The sequence below is a fragment of the Diadema antillarum genome, unplaced genomic scaffold (assembly GCF_040938485.1).
Source record: "Diadema antillarum isolate AM-2024a unplaced genomic scaffold, OU_Dant_1.0 scf00000151, whole genome shotgun sequence".
NCBI lineage: Eukaryota > Metazoa > Echinodermata > Echinoidea > Diadematoida > Diadematidae > Diadema > Diadema antillarum.
Window position 1 is genome coordinate 1,674,444 of NW_027271040.1, and position 21,544 is coordinate 1,695,987.

Consider the following 21,544-nt stretch of genomic DNA (forward strand, 5'->3'; position numbering starts at 1 on the left):
ATCAGTTTACCTTTTCTTTTAATGATGCAGTTTAAAATTTATTAGTACATGTACATCCTTCACATATAGCACATAAACTTTTCTTGCGTGATCATGATATGCAAAGTAACCAACACAACATTTCATCACAATTCTGTGTCAAAATAATTTTTGAAAATTACCCTCTCAAATTACTCCTCAGTAGTACACCATTGTTAAAAAAAAAATAAAAGTCCAATATCCACTTATGGTTAAGGTATTATACACTACCAAGGGGAACCCAAATATATACCAAACAGTACATGGATTGAGTAAATGCATAAATATTAGCGTAAAAGTGGATTTTTTCACACAACAAATCTTTTTTTTCCCCGCTGGTAGGGTAAGAAGAGTTTTATGTGATTTTAATTCCACTGAGTCAAGACATCAACTACTGGAACGTATAGCAAGCAAAAATATTTGGGTGCTTTTATTTTCACGCTAGGTTCTGGTTGTGTGAAAACACTGCGAAAAATTTCCACTTTTACAGTAGTAGAACACATCAGTCAAGTTTGAAGAAAATTGGACAATCCATTCAAAAGTTGTGGTGCTACCACTGCTGGATAAGACTACAACAGTTCATATTAGCACACATGGGACGATCGAAAAAAAAAGAAAATTCCACCAGATTATTATTATTATTTTTTTTAATTGAAAGTACGTGTTCATTCTGTCCTCTTGATAATGACAATGATTAGGGTGACATAATTCTCCTTGTTTTCCTAAAGAGGTAGGTCAAGTACTACTTTATTATGAGTTAAATAAAATTAGATATGTTGAATCAGTATATCCAGGTGTATATTTTCTTAACACATACACATGTACAACTTGTACTGTACGTGTATTGTCAATGAGTGACGTCATGAAATGTAGTGGTTTTCTCATCTCCCAATGGTGGCACCAAAACTGCAAAAATTCAGAACTTCGGAATAGATTGTCTGATTTCCCTCAAAATTACTTTTATTGCTCCATTCACTCAACCCAAATATACATGCACAGTATATGTATGTGGGTTTCATTTTCCTTTGATGAAACTTGTACCATTCTGTTTTTCTCTATTCATGGAGTTTACTCTTTTCATCAAAGTAACTTGAATATACTTTGGAATTGCACTTTAACTTCCTTCTGATACTTCATCATTGACTTCATCTCTATCCGTAATCCCTTGTTTCTGTCTGTGTCTAATTTTACACATCTGTGCATGATTTCAAAATAAATGGTGGCATTTTGCAAGATTACTTGTATGCAAAGGATATGGGAGGTGTTCAGGATGAAAATGAACGGAAATATCAAAGGGATAGTACAGTATTGGTGGAGGCAAGGATTAGGCTTTTAACCTTATGTGAGATACCAAGAAACCACTTGATGAAATATTACAGAGCATACAATTCTAAGAGGAATTCAAAGTCTATTTGATGAAAATCAGTTTTGAAGTAAAACAAAGCAATCCTAATAACATGTGCGCCCCACCTTTTCCTATGATTGTTTTGTTTTGGATATGTCTGCTAATTATCAAAACCAATTTTCACCAGTTAATCCTTGAATTTCACTTGGAATTATATGCTTGTTCATATTTCATATGAGGTTTCTCATTATCTCACTCAAAAATGTTAGAAACCTGAAGTTAGGTCTCAACCAAAGCTATACAACCCTTTTAACAATGACCTAACAACTTCATTCTCTTGGATTTCCTGTATGACACATACACAAATAAAACCCGCCTTGCATTGGACGAAAAACAAGAGACCCACCGGGTCTCTGGATCTAGCGCTCACCCGAGTAATGCAAATTCACCTTCAATGCATTCTTGCAGACTATTACCAAGAAGAACATTGCAAACTCTGTCACATCGGCAGCAATGCCTGCCAAGTTTGTTGAAAATTTGGCAATGCGTTTTCAAAAAGAAGGTCAAAATGGTAAAACTGGCCCCAAATTTAGTGCCAGCCCCAGTGAGGACCATCCCTGCATCTGCCACACACAGACTTGAGAGTACATACTCAACCAATGTACATTGTGTTTACTCAGAGCCTTTCTGGTTTCACAGAAAGTTTTTTGTTTGTTTGTTTGTTTTTAAAATTCTCTATTTTTGGGGTTCTGGGCTCCCTAAAGGGCCCCTGTTTGAGACATGTTACCTCTTTGTACTGATACATACTCTATCACCCTAGCGAAAATATCTGCCAAGTTTGGTGAGAATCTGGCCATGCATCTTTAATGAGAAGACAAGTGTGAAATTTGGCCCCCAATTTGGCCACCCCCAAGCCCTAAAATGTGTGTGTGTGTGTGTGTGTGTGTGTGTGTGTGTGTGTGTGTAGGGGGGGGGGGGTAGGGGGGGTAGGGTGGGAACCTCTGCATCCACAATGAACTTTAAGCTGGCCATGCATTTTTCATGAGAAGACAAGTGTAAAATTTGGCCCCAATTTGGCCCCACCGCAAGCCCTAAAAGGTGTGTGTGTGTGGGGGGGGGGGGGGGGGGGAGGGGGAGGGGTGGGAACCCCTGCATCCACAATGAACAAACTTGAAGCAACAGTCACGAATGTATTTACTCATAGCACTGACGTAGCTCACTTCTTGCTCTACAGAAGAAGATTCCTTCATTTCCATTCTTAGGGGCAACAAATCATTATTTTTCCCCATCTCCTGTTTATACTGAAATAAATCATAACATTTTCATCATGAAATGATGTAACCAAAATCATATATTTAATACTTTCACACTTTGTCAAAAGTTCATTTGGCCTCAGTCCTCTGTAAACCACCACCCCTACCCTTGCCCACATAGGGTAGAAACAGCTCCTGGACGGACTTCTGGTGCCGCTTTTCCAGATCCACTGACCTGACCCTCGCGATGAAATGCGCATAATCCCGACGCTGCTCCAGCGCCTCCGTGCTGAGCGGCTGGACGTAGTCGACGGGGACTCGAGGCATGGACGGAGTGGCGTTGGGCTTCATCTTGACCTTCTTGGGCCGGTCAGGGGGAAGGCCAAACTTCTGCCTCTCCTCGTCGGCCTGCGGCTCGACACCATCCAGATGCCACGTCTTGTTGCTCTTCAGTCGGTTGGCAAACTTGATGTGATTTTCCCGCAGACTGTTGTGCAGAGTGATAGAGAAAATGTCATGCAGTCCAGTCATGTGGTATTTCTATGATGGTCTGCACCAAAAAAAAAAAATTCTCCAATTCTTTGCCATCACTGACAGACACTTCATTTGTGATACCCTTCCTTACTACCCTCCCCCCTGCAAAAATGCATTTATTTATCTACTCTCAACAATGAGAAATAAAAAAAAAAACATATTCACTTTTGAAAAAGGCATTTTGCCATCTTTCTTGACAATTTCCTCAGTGAATGTTTTGGTGTTTCTTCACACATAACTGCATGCTTTACAGAGACTCCAACTCAAAACACCATCTGATCTGGAGATTCTCCTGTCTGAAACTCCTAGCAAACGGGAGACTCAAAGTTGATGTTCCTAGGGTTTTAGATGCTCTCTGGTGCTATCTAAGGCTTATTTTTTTTTCAACATACTATAGAAATAAGTAAGAAATCCTTTCCAACAGGAGACAAAGAGCCAGAGCGGGAGAAATTAAATCTCAAGGGGGAGAACGGGAGATTGTGCAAAAATGGGTTTTCGGCGGGAGATCTCCCGTCAAAAATGGGAGAGTTGGAGTCTCTGGTTTTATTCCACATTTGTAAGTATTAATCATGACAGTCTTGAGAAAAAAGAAAGTAGAAATCCTTCCTTGTATATTTCTCAAAGTCATTCATAGTTTTTGTGTTTGTGTGTTTGTTTGTTTTTTACTGAAAAAAAGAAGAAGAATAACTGACCGATGTCAAATTTATTGCTTAGCAAACTGCTGTATTCTGGTTCTGTGCATAACGGACAAGTAATACATCAGGGCAGTAGCAGGTTGAACTTGTGGTAATGACACAAACCACATTACTGCAATCTCTCTTTTGTTTTTAAAACACCAGTATCAGTTTGTGTTTACAGGCATTCATGAGGGTGTGAAGCTAAGGAGGATATACTGCGGTGTATATCTAATGTAAAATTGGCCTTCAGTATAGTAATAGACAGAGTAGGACAATGTAATGTAAATAGAAATGCCCAGCAGCAATATTCATGTCAAACGTCTGTTCTTACCTTCCCTCTAAATGACCTGCTCTCAGATTAGCAGAATGGGAAACTATCCCTTGAGTATTTTTAGCTGAACATTACCAACACACAGTAACAGTGTTTTATTAAATGAGAGAAAGAGAATATTACTGCATGAGAGGAGAAGATGTACTATAACAGATTTTATTCAAATGTCACTCTCTGCATTTCTAGTGGTTATTAGCATCGCAACTGCTGATCCACAAATTTGAGCAAACATGTCATTAAAAGGAGCCAGTAGGATTTGCACCTGTCATTTACTGATCTATCTATGAAATGTCTCAGATTCTCACCTGTTTGCCAGCTTCATTTTCTCTCTGACTTCCAGGGGGTGAGCCTCCTCCATCAACCAGGGAGTGGACATTTCCATCTAGAGAGAAAGCAAAGAACAAGAAGAATGCTATCAGTATTTGTCATTACATCCAAAAAGGGGTGAGAAACACACACACACACACACACACACACACACACACACACACACACAAAATGGTAGGGAAACATATCATATACTATGCATACCCACTATATAATCATGGTCTTCATTTTAACCGGACTCTGTAAAGAATGTACACTATTATTTAATCATATTTATGGCTCAACCATTCCATACAAAATGTATTTATAACAACTAGAAAAGCACTCTAAGAGCGCAGACCTCCGCCAAGCATGCCCATCATTTTCACCACTGATCTTGTTCTTCCGTAGAGATATCAGTGATTTCCACCCATACGTACTTATAGCATTGTGTGCTGAAAGTTGCCAGATTTCCCAATATAGAAGCCTTTGTTACGTCATAAACCCTCAGCTGCACGGCGCGCCTCACCCCAGCAGAAACTAGAGCACGCACTTTAGTGCGCGCAGGCAAACCTCAATTACGCGCAGCCTGAACTCCCAAGTTCATTGACCCTACCTGCCAAAATGTCAAAAAAACTTCATAAATTCCCCCAAAATTCTCGGATCACTACCAAAAGTTAATCCTTTGGTACTTGTGTCATTCTCAACCTTTCCTGCAAGTTTCATCCAAATCCGTTAACTACTTTTTGAGTTATTTTGCACATAGACAAACTAACTAACGAACAGACACACAAACCAACGGTAACGAAAACATAACCTCCTCCCTTGGCGGAGGTAATAATATCAATATTATGCTCCAGATAATCGGTGTGACCATACTCCTTCAAGAACCTATAGTATTACATTAATGACTTGCTAAACCAAGCTCCATCATGAATGCATTTTAATACACACTCATATCTTATTCAAGCAAAATCCATCATGTATATCTTTGTATCCTTTTGACTCATAATGTATTCGTTGTTTTTTTCATATCACAAACAGCAATAGCAAAATTACAGCACAACACTACAAAGAAGAGACTGTATGTAGAATGTGCTATCCAATTCTACTATCCAGCTTATACATGATAAAGGTTCCAAAGTATCACAACCTGAATTAATTTGAACATCAGATATTGTTAATGAATGCACTCTGACCATTACGACCCTTGCCCCGAGTGAATGATATGGGTGACCGCAGTTTGACCACTCCCATCAACGAATCTCTCTCTACCTTGTTTCCGGGAAGTACGACTGGGTTCAGGGTTCGGAGCTTGTTGACCTTTGTCACTGGCGGTGTGGTCAGCCGGATGGTGCTGCTGGACATGATTCGGGCCGACTTGACCGGCGACTGCCTGGGGGATTTGGTGGCCAGTCGGCTGGCCGCGATGCCCAGGTAGCGCATGTCCAACCGCTCCAGCATATTCTTGCCTTTCTCACCAGACATGGCACAGAGGACTTGGAGCACGGCAAACAATTGTTTCCTTGGAAACCAAAGGCACAAAAAGCAGATGACTTCTCTATTCATAGTAAAGCTGTCGATATGCACTTTGTTTCGATATGGAATGGGTATTGTGAAAGAAACTGATTCGATATGTTTAGATTGAGTGAAGAAATCTGTGATGAAAAACAAGGAGAATAAAAAAAAAAGGACAAAAAGGCTTATCAAGAAGTGAACCTAAAATTGATCAACTTACCTATTGGCCTTGTTGCCATCAAACATGATTAACTTGCCGATCTGTCGAAAACCCATGGCATGTAACAGCGCCCTCGCCTTGTTTTGCACCCACATGCTCTGAATGCCTGAGTCTGTCGCCCTCAGCTGTACTTCCGGCATGTGCTTCGTGATGGAGAGCTACGAGAGAAAGATTCATGCTCATTTGGTTGTATATCTACAAAAAATTAATACCCCATAATCTACTCACATTCTTATAGGACTGGAATGCTGACAGATTTTAGATTAAGTGGGATATTGTTCCTCTACAGGATGTCAGCAAAAGTTAATGACCTTCTGCTTCTAAATCTATTTGATGGCAAGTTCATGGAGAGCTGCTAGATGAAGATTCTTGCTTATTTTGTTATAAATCTATGTTATCTCCAGATACCTCTAACTGCAGTTTGGAAGCTAGAAAACACTGCAACACATTAGTTGAGAGCAAGGAGGTACTAGACTTGCCATAAGACCTCCTAGGTTGAGAGAATGAGGTATTGATACTTGTTTCAGGGTTAACAGACTTTCTGCTACTTCTCACATGATCATATTAGAACTCTCCAAAAGAAGGTTCTTTCAATAATTCATGAATTAGAACTTCCTGACTTACCAAATCAATGAGGCCAGATGTGAGCTTGTCATGAACTTCTAAGACCTTGGCTAGAGTGTGGCTGCATTCTGTGTTGACAGCAATATCTGGAGGAAACAAAACAAAAACAAAGACAAACACATGCAAGTGAATTTGACATAACTTCAGCTGAATAAACAGCCTCATAACTCCAGTACTACACAGTAATCTAACTCTATTCTGTAAACTACTTAAACATCTCAGCTTTGATGAAAAGCACTATTATTCACCCAGTACACATAATGAAATACTCAGATCAATATCTGATTACAACTGAACTGCCACTATAAATACTCAATACTCCCCAAAAAGGAAATTGTCTAAACTCATCAATTTAAGCTTGCCTCACACTACACAATCAGACCAGTCACACGGCTAGAGAGGCAGGCCAGATAATAATACAACCAGTTGCACAACGCGACACCACACTTTTATGACCAGACTACACAGGTAGGCTTATGACCATTCTGGCTTCAGTACATCATACCGACGAGCATAGAAGTGCACCCAATGCGCATTGCATGTGCTTGCATTATACTGTATCCTGATTGGCTGAAAGTTCAAGACTGGTCGTGAAAATTTGACATGTCCAATCTAATCTCTATTACTGGCACTAGCACCCAGTCGCACCACTGAAAAGTGACAAGGCTGGTGATGTCACACTTCCTGTCTTAAGGTTGTACCAACGGTAAATCTTGGCAAAGTCGTATAATAGTGTGTAGCAGGCTTTAACCCGTTGAGGACGAGTCCCGAGTATACTCGGGCGGGTGTCTATGGGAAATGCGTGTTGTAGCAAAATCAGCCCGTCCTCAACGAGTTAAACTCACCAGTCATGGCTTCTACTGCCTGAAGGGCTGGAGGGAAGAGTCCGTCAGGGTCCCAGGTGGGGAAGACAACGTAGGGCTCACTGTTGGTGGGACCCTTGGGTTGGAAGTGGAAGCCCAGCAGAGTGAGCAGCGGGATGGCAGCTGGTGAGGCTAAGACTTCCGGTGGAAGGATGCAAGAGGGGGGCGGATCTTGGGCGTGGTCGCCGAGGATCACCTTGCCCTGCTGGAGCTGTGAGAAAGGGGAACACAAAATGGAGGACAACCATTTCTTGATACGTAGTTCCAATTCTCTTGACATGGAGATTTGGCATATTGTGCAATTGATACCAATCACAACACACAGATCTGTAAATTATGCAAACTTGTGTCAGGTTGTGATTTGAAGACAAGGACTGAAAAGACCCCCCCCCCCAAAAAAAAAAAAAAACACCAACAAACAAACAAACAAACAAACAAACAAACAAACAAACTAATAAAAAAAGCAAAAAAAAAAACAACAAATACTACACAAAGAAATTGGCTACCATCCTTTACTCAAACTTGTACCATTGTAAACTTTGTTTGCTTGCTTACTCCAGTGTTGGGTGGAGAGGGGAGTAACAGTTCTATTCAGTTGCTTTTTATACTTTAAGGGCAAGGGAGTGTTTGACTCTGGTACTTTGGAGCAACAGTCAGCCTCAATGGTCTGTTTCCCTTAGAGTCAGTGCAATGGAGGGACATTATGATACAACCGCTTACCTCAACCGTAACCCTTCCCCTAGCCTTAGCCCTGGCCGCAATCCTTATCAGAACTCCAACCCCAAAGCAAACCTTAATCATAAACCTAACCTTAACACTACTGCTAGCACCTCTAACTCTAACCCTGATCCTAACCGCAGTCCAGACCCAAAATTTACCCTATCCTAACCATAACACTACCCCACCCCTAACTCTAGCCCCCATCCTACTCCTAATCCCAACCCAAAATTAAATGCTTAACCTACCCCTCACTTTGTTATCCTATGACTTCAGACTTGAAACAAACTCGAACCCTAACCCAACCCTAGCCTTATCCTTAACCTGTTGAGGACAAGTCCCGAGTATACTCGAGCAGGTGTTTATGGAAAATATGTGTTGTAGCAAAATCAGTCTGTCCTCAACACGATAATGGCAATCCCAAACCCAACGCTGACCTTTCCCCTAATGCTAACACTACCCCATCCCAAATCCCAACCTAAGCCCCAGCCCTAGCCCTACACCACACCCTAACCCATACCTTACCCCAAACCCAACCCCAGGCTTAACCCTAACCCTAAATCTAACCTTAAACCGTTGAGGACAAACAGAGTTTGCAATAACATGCATTTCCTATGGACATCTGCCCGAGTACTGTAAGACATGATATCTTACAGCAGAAAATTTTCACGAATTTCAGTCAACGACCTTTTTCACAGCATAAAATTTTTGCGAAGTGCCTCTGGCATTCAGTGCATATAGTATGCAGACAAGAGCCTTCACATGCATTTTAATTTCACGAATCTTGGTTCTCGAGAAATTTGCGAACTTAAAATGCATGCGAACATTCCTCAATTTACAGTACACTTGGACTAGTCTTCAACGGGTCAATCACAATGATACGAACCAGTTTGAGGATGCAGGGCAGGACGGATGGATGCTGGACGTGATGAGTGAGGGCAGCAGACAGATGGCCGCATAACTTCCTGATTAGAGCAAACTCTGTCTCCTCTGGAGAATGAGACAGAAAGTATATGGAAATATTACTCATTAGACACATTGTTTTTTTCAACTTATTTCTAGGTCTCATTATTATAATACTACCAGTGCAAAGGTATACCGGTAAATGAGACTATAAGGAAAGGATGCATCACTTATAAATATAATGAGATATTTTTTCTGACTTATTTCTATAATTCATAATGGAGTATGAATGTAAGAGGCACATTGCAAAGAGAGAGGTAAAAAACAAGTTGTTTCAACACCAGAGGATATTTTTGGCTCCAGAAATATATTTGTACATACTCTGCATGCATTAATGTGGCAGTTAGCTTTTTTGTGTGTTTCAAAAGTTTGCTGCTTAAAAAAAAATATGAACACATCACAATTATGTGCAAAAAGAAGACAAGAAGCAGTTTACTACAGAAAACATGAATATCACATTCAAACACATTTAGAAACCATTCTGTCTAGCCACATTAATCTTTGTCAGTGAAGAATTGACTTCAGGCGCAACAAACAGACATCAAGCAGAATTTCTCCCTCACCCTCAGGATCGTCTTCCCGAACATTGAGGGCGTTCTCCTTCATAGCATTGAGGATGTGCCCCTCGGTTACATTCAGCTGGTGGTCAATGAGGGCATGCTTGATGGTCATCAGGTTGATGTACTGGTCAAAGCCGATCAGGTGGAACGCTGCCCAGTGGCGGGCATCTTGAAATCTTTGTGGAAAGAGAGAAGAAAAAACAAGTAAACAGTAAATAGTCAATAGTACAAAATCTTACTTGAAAAACTTTCATAATACTACATCAAGTGACAGAAATGCAATCTTGAAAACACCTGCAAATACTGAAAATATACTAGTTTCTTAACCCCTACTCTACTTTGTTCATAACTTTATTCCTAACTCCACCCTATTGTGCAACCGTGGCCTCCATGTTAAGACTGAGGCACATCACTACACCTGAGTGAGCTTGCAAATCTGCAATGGATACACAAAGCTTGAAATACTGAACACTGAGGAAAAAGCCTGGCAGTTTGGGCTAAGTCCCTGGGCACATAAAGGTCCACAGCGTACAATTAAACTGCTCACTAAATCACTCCAGGGTTTACCCCCGCCTTTTTGTTCACTCCCTTCCCTTTTCTTGCTATATATATTCCATTTGCAGACATAAAAGGTGTTAGTTCAGAGCTTAGTATATAGATTTTAATAAATGTAGCAAAAAAAAAAAAAAAAGAGGGGGTTTTAGTTAAATTAGGCTTTAGTTTAGTTAGGTTTTTAGCCAGGTTTTAATAAAGTGCATCTAGCTGTTTCTGAATCCATTTCTTCCACTCCTCCCCCCCCCCCCCCCCACACACACATGTACCCCTATCTTGTTACCTGTTGTCCTGTCGAAGAGCCTGCTTAGCTGTGTACACCGCATGGGACACCATGGTGCCCTCCTGAAGGGCCATATAGAAGTGGTGCCAGAACTTGTCCCTCACTAGGTCGCTTACGGCCCACAGCATCACTAGCACGCACTGGGCACCTGGTGGATGAAGTTTATGGAAAGGTTGTGGCCCAAACTTGAGGAGGATGATGATGATTAGTGCTGTATGCTTTAAAAATGCCCAATTACAGCTGGGTGTCACAACATGTGCATTTTCAGCTTTTGACAGAGTTTTGACACAGATTTGTGTGTGTGGACTAATGTCCTGTATTGAAAATGACATATTGTCATGTACGGGAAATAACACAGATATACAGGTTTTAAGTTTCTTCAATTTGTCTCCCTCTGAAAATCACATATTATTTGTGGAGGGAGACAAATTGAAACTTACACCTGAAGATTCACCCCTGTGAATAAATAAATATCTTTCTTTCATTTAATATGCCTTTTTCCTCCTTGGACTATTTAACATAACAATGTCAGAATTTTGGAGCTTGGGTATTTGTTCCATGTTCATCGTGTCACTGCCGGCAACCAGGGACAGCTTGGTGGTAGTGTCAAGCAGCAGATGACAGGTTTGAGTCCCACTGGTTCCTTTTTTCCGACATGTTTGTTAATTTACAGATCAGCTGTTGCAATCTCAACAAATTCAATTTGTAGAGGGAGACAAACTGAAGAAACTTACACCTGAACCTTCACCCCTCTGAATAATATCTTTCTTTTGACATTGATATAGTTGAGTGATCAAAGTTGGGTCTAAGATTTTAGGAAACTATTGCTAATTACTCCTTTCTATCTACTGTAAAAGCTGTTATTTTTTCACATTTAGTAAATAATGGCTGGGCCGCGAATATAAAAACTCATTAAAATATTGTGAACGGACATGCATTTAGGCACTTATATCAGCCTATAAGTCAAAATCGCAAAAAAAAAAGAAAAAAAAAATTATGAAAAATGTCTGCGACGCTCCCCACCCCCATTTGCAAAAATATCTGTATGCAAAAATAACATCTCCTATAGAAGTATGAAATATGAAGGCATTTTTTGTGTGCTTTAAGAATAGACTTAAATCTGATACCATGGCTATGGGGTATACAGTAAAGGTATTCATGTCAATATGGACTACATCTACTCCATATGAACAAACTTACCAGCTGCGATGAAGGCCAAAGGAAGACTGAGGCCGAATGGGCGATGCCTGTTGCCATAGCAACAGCTGAGAACCACCAGCTGGCTGCAGAGCCGCATCCCGAGCACATCTTGCAACCTGAGCTGGTAGGCCTCTTCCTGATACTCCCCATCCTCCAGGGGCTGGGTGGTGGGGTTAGGGGCACAGACCAGAGCCCCCTCCTCCCATGATCCATACAGAGCCAGGTGGATGATGGTTGCCCGGGGCAACTTGGACAGGACTGCATCCTTGGTGACACTGGCACCCAGCCATGGATCAGTGTTGAGGTAGTCTGCTATCTTATGGACTTCCATCTGGGCCACAGCAAGCTCTGGAGGAGAGTTCCAAGTCTGGAATAAAAGAAATGCAAAGCAATTCTCCTTAACTCGTTGAAGACAAGTCGAGAGTATACTCAGGCACGTGTCTATGGGAATTGCGTGTTGAGCAAAACCAGCCTGTCCTCAGCGGGTTAACATTGTGACTCTTGACTCTCAGACTTCTTCTGTTATGTCGTTAAAAGTTTGAATTGTACTGCAATAGCTCATTTTCCTTTTCAGAACAGATGGCCAGGTAGTCTCTCAGATATTCTTTTTTCTTTCCTATTAATGTTCAGAAATTGCAGAAAGTCATAATAGAGGAAAAATATGAAATACGGATTACAAATACAAATCCTTTCTTCCAACTTAGTTCTGCTGTTTTACTTGTGGTTCACACCACCACATCTTGCTTTGTTACTATTACTCCAAAACTGCTACAAGTAATATCCATGTTTCCCTTCATTCACAACCCTGGTAGCTAAGTCCAAGCTTTTCTTGTCTGACCAATCGAATCATTCTCTCAGCTTCAGAGTTCTGGGTGTTGACACTGCTTAATATTTTCAGAAATATCATCATTTTGTGGTGCTACAAAGCACAAGATTGACAGTATTACATGTCAGACGTACAATCTATTCTATTGTAACTGTTGACGTTTCTCAATGTCCATTTTGATAAATATATCTTACATACTTCATAGCAAATTTAGTTAAAAATGGGACATGGGAAGGGCAGAATAAATGCCATCATCTATCCTTACCTTGCCATGAAGCCTCATCTTTTCTGGAAGAGTTGGGTTGCCCATGACGATGACCCCTGCCTTGCCCTCCCTCTGCCGGAAGGTACCCACTCTCCCATCCCTAACGGAGGGCACCTCCACCCCACTCCACGTCTCACTGATCAATGTGCTTCCCCGGGCACACGCCCCCGCGATTCGCCGCTCTTCCATCACTGCGACGGGGTCCCTGTCATCTGGAATCCTGTCACAGAAGTTTGTGTCAAAGGCCACGATCGTTGGGTTGGTCATCCGGGTAGCAGCCATCTCCGGTGCCACCCGGATAGAGTCCTGGACGGGCTGATGAGGCCGACTCGACTGAGGTATGACCACCCGATTCATGTGGTCTAGATAGATCTTGGTAGGGTCAGACTTTGTCTGAGAAAATCCTGTATGAAGTAAAAGAGAAAGAGAGAGAGAGTATAAAGAGTGCAACTGCATTTGATCAAACAAATCTTGTTCCTTTAGCTTTCCTCACTTTCAACATGCATTCAGAAACCAAATGTGGAAAAACGAAACCCAAACTGTTCATGCATCCACCTGATAATATAATCATTACTGAAGTACTGATGGCTACTTGTACATTACACAGTTGATATCTTTCAACTAGCTTTATGTCTTTACAAAAGAGATAGAATTTTGATGTCAATATTGGCACATTATAGTATCACTAGAAGTCATTTTGTCGTAGATATTACTCTCAAACTTTTACTGTCTCACTTTTAGATATTGTTTCCTATATGAGGATTTTTGAAAATGAAGTAGTGATGGCTACTTGTACATTACACAATTGATATCTTTTCAACTAGCTTTATGTCTTTACAAAAGAGATAGAATTTTGATGTCAATATTGGCACATTATAGTAACACTAGAAGTCATTTTGTCCAAGATATAACTTTCAAACTCTTACTGTCTTTTAAATATTGTTTCCTATCATGAGGATTCTAAAAAATATATCACACTTCACTGACATATCGTCTGCCCTCTGAAATAAAAAAAAATATAACTTACCAGAAAGAGATGCCTGGTCATCCACAGAGTCTGTCAAGTAGATGTTATTGACGCTAGTTTGGTTTGAGATGACAGTCTGCAGCACCTTCAGTGAAGGAACAGCTGTTACCCGATGAGTCTCACCTAGTTGGCGACCACTCTGGTCAATCAGCGAGTCAAAGGGCAGTTCAGTCAGAATGCTGTCCGAGACGACGATGACCTCACCTTCCGAAACGTACTCCGCGATGGGCGACCAGAGGATTTCGTGCAGCACTCTCAGGGGATTCTCACTGGCCTCAGATGCAGGCGGGCTTGTCACATTACTGGTCTTCTTCGCTGGGCGTTTCAGAGAAGCTCTGAATTGTTTAGATAAGGACTTGAAGTACATCTGCATTTGGTGTGTCTCAGAGTCCAACATGGGGAGCGCTCTGTACTCACAATCATACATGTTCTGAAGACCGCCCTCCTCTGAATAAATGGCATGAATGAGATTGTGGAGGTGCTGCATGCATTTCTTTCCTTTGGTCGGAAGCTCGAGGACAAACTGAACACATCCTTCATTTGGTTTAAGGACCCATGTAAGGACACCACAGTCTGTGACATCATAATACAGGACAGAACTTGACTGTGAGTTAACGAGTTTGCACATGTCCTGGAAATCCAGTGAAACGTACCTTTCAACGACACCGTTCCTGGCTTGCTTGGCAAGTATATCCTGGAATTCAATGCTATTCAAGGCCTCTGCATGCTCAAGTGCTTCAATAGTTCTCTTCAGTTTGCAGAGACTGACCTTCAAAATGGCGCTACTCTGCCTCAGACATTCCTTCATTTCTTGGGGGAATACACTGCCTTCCTCCTCGTGAATGGTGGCAAGTCCTTCGCAAAATCTGATGCTCTCCTGGCAGAGAAACCGTGCCCTCTCCAAGTTCTTCTCCTCGTTAGACTGAACGAGGATCCCTGCCAGCTTTGAGGCAGCCTTGTGCTTGTGCTCAGAGAGTTTTGTCCTCTCTGCCAAGCCATAGGCCTGCTCAAAGTAGTGCTCTGACTGCAGCAGCCTATCTTGACGGAGATAGAAATCCCCAATGTCCATCAGAGCTTCGCACTCTGTGTGAAACTCATCCAACTTTCGACTCACCCTCAGGTACCTCTCCAAGTATTTGACTGCCTCATCGTGCTCACCTCTTTCGTCGAACAATTTACTCAGGCTCTTGAGTGCGGCAGCGACCATCTCAAAATACTTCCACTTTTCAGCGATGGCCAGCTCCTGCTCATAGTATGACTGGGCTAGGGTGAGATTGTGAAGCTGGTGGTAGACTCGGCCAAGACACCCATACCCCCTGGCCATGCCCACACGGTCATTCTTGGCCTTGCTGATGGCAAAGTACTCCTGGTAGTGCTTGAGGGCTGTTGAATAGTCTCCAACGCCTTCTCTGAGGAATCCGACCAGGAGGTAAGCCTTGCCAACAACCTCTTGGTCCTTCTTGACTTCCCCGCTCACGGTCGTGTGCAGGTATTGGTCCGCATGGAAGAGGGCCTGTGAGAGATCTGAGGCTGCTCTGTATGCACTCGTCAGAATCTCGTGGACATGCCTCTGTAGTTTGTCTCCAACAAGGTTGTCCTTGACGTGTTCGGCTTCCCCTGACTCATCTTCCCCACCATCCTCCGTCTTCAAGTCCTCGCAGATGGAGAGAAGCTTTTCGTAGAACAGTATCCCCTGTTGAATCTGTCCCACACGAAGGTTGAGCTGGGCCAAGTTGTGGTAGGCCGAGGCCTCGTAGATGTTGTTCTTGTGGCTCAAGGCTTGGACCAGGAGGGCGTGGAAGTGGTCCAGGGCTCGGTCCAGCTCTTGGTGCTTCTGGTAGCACATAGCCAGGAGGTACTGGGACTTGAGTCGGACCTCCACACTGGTCTGCTTCAAGTCCTGGATGGTCTGCTGTACATGGATGCACACAATGTACTGCTTAGACTCATACAGACACTCAGCCACCAGCATCAGCTTATCCACGGGAGCCGCATCTGGATTAGGAAAATTGAAATGAATAAAAAGTGAGGGATACTGTACACCTCTACACAACTCTGACATTTGCGATTGACAACATCATATTCTTCAGATATTAGTCATTAGAGTGTGTGTACAATGTAGGTGATGATCAAGCTACATTTCAAACAGCTCTTTGCCTATTGAACGTTGCATTCTAATCGCGTCATACTGCGAAACCTCCACAGATGGATTGAAATCTGGTCAAAAAGATGTATTTCCCACTCTAAATAGATACTTGTGTTAAACTTGGTGCATGATACACTGCAAAGGCAGTTCTAAAATTTTATCATACATGTAGGTTAACGCAGTGGATTGACAATATTTAACTATCAATTTCTCTATTGACAGTGCTTTAGAATAGGCCATTATTATTACCGTTATTTTTTAATCTTATGATTAATTACGTTTTTATCAAGGTAATGGAACATTATATATTCATGACGTTCTGTTTTGTGTTGTATTTATGTATGTTCTGTTTGTTTTCATGTGTATTTTTGTCTATTATTGAGTATCTAGTGATTATGTAACATTTTGTATTTTGTATTTTCATGCCAATCTGTTTTTTAATGTACTTCTGTATCAGGGAATCACAATCTTCAAGCCACTGGCTTTTTCGTGATTTTCCTTGCCATCTGATTATTGTACAAATATTGGCTGCATTGCTTTTATGAAATCAATAAATTGAATTGAATTGAATTGAATTGAAATTATTATCATTATTATTATTATTATTATTATCATTATCATTATTATTATCATTATCACTCAGCTTGGACTTCTTGGGATGTAAAAGTTTCAACTCACCCTCCAACGTCTGAAGGACATCATCAGAGAACTGACACAAGTTTGCTGCCACTACGGCTACATTATCAACCAGCTGTGACTGATGGTTTGGATCATGCTTGACAGCCCGCAAGAAAGCTGTGATAGCTGCAGCATACTCCCCGAGGTTATCAAGACACACGGCCAACAGATAGTGCCCCTGTAAGTGAAGTGAATGAAATATATTGCCATTTGCCCACTTCCTTGTCACACACTCACTCTCTTCCCCCTGCATGTTTTGATTATCACAGCACAATTTGTGGCTACAGGCTGTATCTCACCAACAGAGAGGTCTCCGCGACGTCTCCAATTTATCAGTCACAGCAGTCACGGAGACGTCTCCAACATAGAAATGGCTTGCGGTCTCACTAGGGAGACGTCTCTGAGACGAGTTATGGCAGGTGTCAAAAAATGTCAAGTATGATGGAGCCGTTGCAGGATCACCTGACGTGATCTAGGCAGGATGTCAGCAAGCAGATGGGTCATGTGGTTTCTAAAGTAGGTTAAACAGCATCAAATAGAGTCGCGGAGACGTGACCTCTCACCAGTTTTTCTGGTCTCCAGCAGGTCTCGGTGACGTATCTGAGACGTCTCTGAGACATCGCGGAGATATCGTGGAGACGTCTCAGCAGTCGCGGATATGATTAGTCTCCGTGACGTCTCCGCAACTGATGGAGATGTCTTGGAGACGTCGCGGAGACTTCGTGAAAAATCGAACATGTTTAAATTTCTTGCGACTCCTCAGAGACTCTGTAATTTTCAGGAGATGTCTCGGAGACGTCGCGGAGACGTCTGTGCAACTAGCAAAATCTGTAGTCGCGAACTAGTCGCGAACTAGTTTCAATCCCGGTGAGATACATCCTTCAGTCTTGTCAGTATTTCACTCAAACAATCTTTCACTTCACACAATGTATCTTATTGAAAACATTTTGACCTTGATTTTGAGAGACTCTGCATCAAACGCATCTGGTATCGCTCATTAAAATCTCTCTTGATTGCTCAAGTCTGATCATTGTAAAACAAATTCATCATATTCCATCCAGTTTTGATCATTGTCAGCCAAATTAATCATATTCCATCAAGTTTTGATCATTGTAAATCAAATTAATCATATTCCATCCAGTTTTGTTCCATTTAAATGGGAAGTTTTCAAAAATAAACTTTTGTGGATTAAGTGAATGCACAATATCAGTAGAACATATTTGTGAAGGTTGAGAAAAATCTGATGATCTGTACCAAAGTTATGAAATTTCAAACTTTTGGTGCTGCCATTGCTGGATGAGAAGATTACAAAAATTTGCGATGTGACCGCGGAACGGTGATATAAAAAATGTTTTAAGAAATGTAACGAGAATTCCACAAAATGTTTAAATTCTTAAAATAAAAAGTGAACATTTCTTTGACTTGATACTGACATATGTTAAGGGTAATATTATTATCCCCACTTTCTGAAAGAAGTACAATGTTCGTCAAATGCTCTTCAACTATGCGAAAAAAATGACATTTTGCAAAATTCTCTTGACAATTTCTTTATACCTTTGTTCTGCAGTGATGTCACAAACTGTTGTAGTCTTCTAATCCAGCAATGTCAGCACAGAAACTTTAAAAACTCTTATCTTTTGGAGATTGTCAGATTTGTCTCAAACTTTACTGATGTGTTCTACTAATATTCCTGTATTCACTCAATCCATACATATTTGGGAAAACTCCCCCTTTAAAGCTGGCAGTCTGAAAGGAAAAGAGAACATGTTGAATTCATGTCTCACCTGGGGAACATGAGGGTTAAGCTTCACAAGGACATCGGCATCAAGCCTCGCTTCCCGGTAATTCTTGAGCTCTATGTTGGACACCGCCCTCTTTGACAGGAGTTGTACATTTTCTGCATCAATCTCTAGCGCTTCCTTGTAGTATGCTGAGGCCTTTCCATAGTCCTTCTTCTTGAATGCCTTGTCTCCCAATTTCTGCAGTTGCCGGACCTTTAAATACAGATGGAAATGCACATTATGTTCATGCAGGTGGCTGTGAATGGTATTGTCAAGAACCATTATTGCTGGGAGATCCTCAAAATGAGAGCAATGATGACGATGATGATAATTACTGGTTCTAATATATGAAACAGTGATAAAAATGTACAATGATAACACGGTGTTTGACGCACAATCATTTTTCTTTTCTCACTCCTTGCATAGGATCTTGCCAAAGTTGTCCATGAAGTAAATAAGGGATGCAGTGCCAAATATACACAATAATTGGAATAGATGCCAAATAAATGATAAAGGATAAATGTTTGACCTACATGTATGATTCTGTGATAACAATTCAAACATGCTGGTGACAGATACTTGTATTAGCTACCATACCGAAATGCAGGCAATGCCTACCACATAAGATATATGGCAAGACTTTCTTTTGGGATTTGTTTTTCAGTTGGTTTTTGTCTCACTTATTCTGCTGTGTAAACTCATATGATAGTCATGAGCCCTTATCAATAGCCTATATTTTGATGCACACTTACACTTTCAATTTCATCTGTCTCACTGATCGGCTCGCTGAACTCTGCAATACTTGTGACGCTCAAGTTCTGGCGCAAAGGGATGTCTCCTGCCATCATGATGAAAAGTCACTCTTGTATCGTCCAGGCCATCAGATCAGACGTACACACTGGCACTGCTTTTGCATGGCTATCGTTACATCTTAAGAGCTGATGTTCTCTGTATTCAAAACAAGATATAGGTTCTGGCAATAGCAAATCGTATAATGATTAAGTGAATAGTATTTTTTTCAGACTGGATCATAAATGGGCAATTTTCACACATAATCCGCACACAGCAAATTCCATAATTGATCAGTTTACAGGGCCATTCTTAACTGCACCAGCCACCCCAACATGTACCGTGTTACTGCTAATTACAGTGCCCCGCGCTAGGCCATTCTTAACTGCGACCAGTCCTAATGCGTTGGGGCTGCGCATTGTAGGATTTGGGATCTGGGAAGGCGTAGTATCGCTGTAAAATTTCACCTTAAATACTAAAAAATGTGTCAATATGAATACTTACTGATGTATTGCAATTATTGACAAAAGGATACACCGAACGTAATAGTCTGTTACTAGTCCATTTCTGTCTAAATCGATGACTACACTGTAAATGATTCGGCCAGCAGGGATCTCCCAGATCGACAACTGCTCACGAAGACGGGATTTGAAACCTCTGCGCTTGCGCGAGTTGGTAGCACTGTAGCCTTTTTGACCAGGCACTCTTGCTGCATGACAAATCCCACCCCTTTCGCTCGCCACTACACAGCGCGCAGCCAAAGGGCCTTATTCAAAGGCTAAAATCATTGCGACTCTCATGCGTAAAGTCCTACGCAACGGTTGCATCGAAAGCCAAAGATTGAACGGGATGTATGGAGATGAACTCGTAGAAAAACGTTTTTTCAAGACTACATGGGATCAATGTGGAAATTAACAAGTGAACGTATTGGATGAATAAGGTCAGAAATGACGTACATTATAAAAGTATGCCTTTTGCTGGTAAATTACGAAACTTATCGTGGCGCGAAAATATGTGTTGCTTTTTCAACGTACAGAGATAGCACTCTTTTGACTCAGGGCGCTCCCACAGTATAACTGTGTACAAGGAGTGCCCCGGGGTTAGGCCATTCTCTGAAAAAGTGTGCAATTAAATTAGAGTTGTACAAATGACAAAAATTCAACTTCAAAGATTTCACTTAATTTTTATGAATTCAGAAACTTTAATCCCATAAGCCATAGGCATACAAAACATTACAAACAATGGCATGATTTTTGAAAGCTCACATTTTTTAAAAAGGAACATAACCACAACTCAAGCGTGACATAAGCACCACAGAAAAAGTTCAAAGAAGAGCAACAAAGATAATACCTCATCTACATAATCTGCCATATGCTGAGAGATTAGAGAAATTGAATCTGCCTACTCTTGCCTACACAGGAGACTCAGGGGACTCAGAGGTGACATGATCCAAGTCTTCAAAATCATGAATGGCTTCACTAACACCAACCAACTGTTCTAAGCTTTTCAAAACAAAAGATGAGAAAGTATATCTTCAGGGCCACAACTTCAAGATCCAGAAACATCTGAACATCAGGAAAAACAACTCTACTCACAGGCCCTGCACTGCTGCAGGGTACAATGTATCTCACTGGAACATGCTACCAAAATCAGCTGTGGAAGCAACTTCAGTTAACAATAACAAATTCAAGTCAGAAGAATGGAAATAAATTTGAACTTGAACTTGAACTTGAAGTAAAGTACAGTGTAAGTTAGATGCATTCCTGTCAAAGAAGTACATTTAAGTTCACATACATTACTCGATCATCTCAATAGGATTACTACTCCCTAGCTGTTAGTCATTACTGCAAGAAAGAAGACGAGATACTCAAGTTTGACATAGGCCTACAGTGGAATTCTGCTGAAAGTGGGAGGGCATTACAAGGTCTTTCCAGAAGCCCGACAAGACAGGTGAATACAGGTGAATACATGCACTAGTACTACTACCAAGCAAATGTCTAGGTGAATAACCAAACTCAGCAGTGTTACCACATATCAAATCTAGCACATGACTGGGCCTAGCAGGCCG

At 41.4% G+C, this 21,544-nt stretch overlaps 1 protein-coding gene across 1 annotated transcript; it reads right to left on the reverse strand.

The window, feature by feature from the left end:
* Nucleotides 1-2,696: 2,696 nt before the first annotated feature.
* On the reverse strand, nucleotides 2,697-19,563 carry LOC139721875 (uncharacterized). Its single transcript, XM_071633197.1, has 15 exons — nucleotides 19,440-19,563; nucleotides 18,691-18,900; nucleotides 16,907-17,084; nucleotides 14,083-16,077; nucleotides 13,056-13,459; nucleotides 11,965-12,331; nucleotides 10,765-10,912; nucleotides 9,933-10,105; nucleotides 9,293-9,396; nucleotides 7,672-7,900; nucleotides 6,827-6,912; nucleotides 6,203-6,360; nucleotides 5,740-5,989; nucleotides 4,464-4,540; nucleotides 2,697-3,103 (listed from the first exon to the last, which is right to left on the reverse strand). The coding sequence occupies exons 1-15, from the start codon at nucleotides 19,533-19,535 to the stop codon at nucleotides 2,746-2,748; spliced, it is 4,833 nt and encodes a 1,610-aa protein (XP_071489298.1). The 5' UTR covers nucleotides 19,536-19,563; the 3' UTR covers nucleotides 2,697-2,745.
* Between the last annotated feature and the right edge of the window lie 1,981 nt (nucleotides 19,564-21,544).

Excerpts from the sequence above, each read along its gene's own strand:
- LOC139721875 (XM_071633197.1), bottom strand. The coding sequence starts at position 19,535 with ATGATGGCAGGAGACATCCCTTTGCGCCAGAACTTGAGCGTCACAAGT. Across the intron at positions 12,332-13,055 it reads AGATGAGGCTTCATGGCAAG|ACTTGGAACTCTCCTCCAGA; the intron begins GTAAGGATAGAT and ends CTTTTATTCCAG. Across the intron at positions 7,901-9,292 it reads TGCCCTGCATCCTCAAACTG|CTCCAGCAGGGCAAGGTGAT; the intron begins GTTCGTATCATT and ends CCTTTCTCACAG.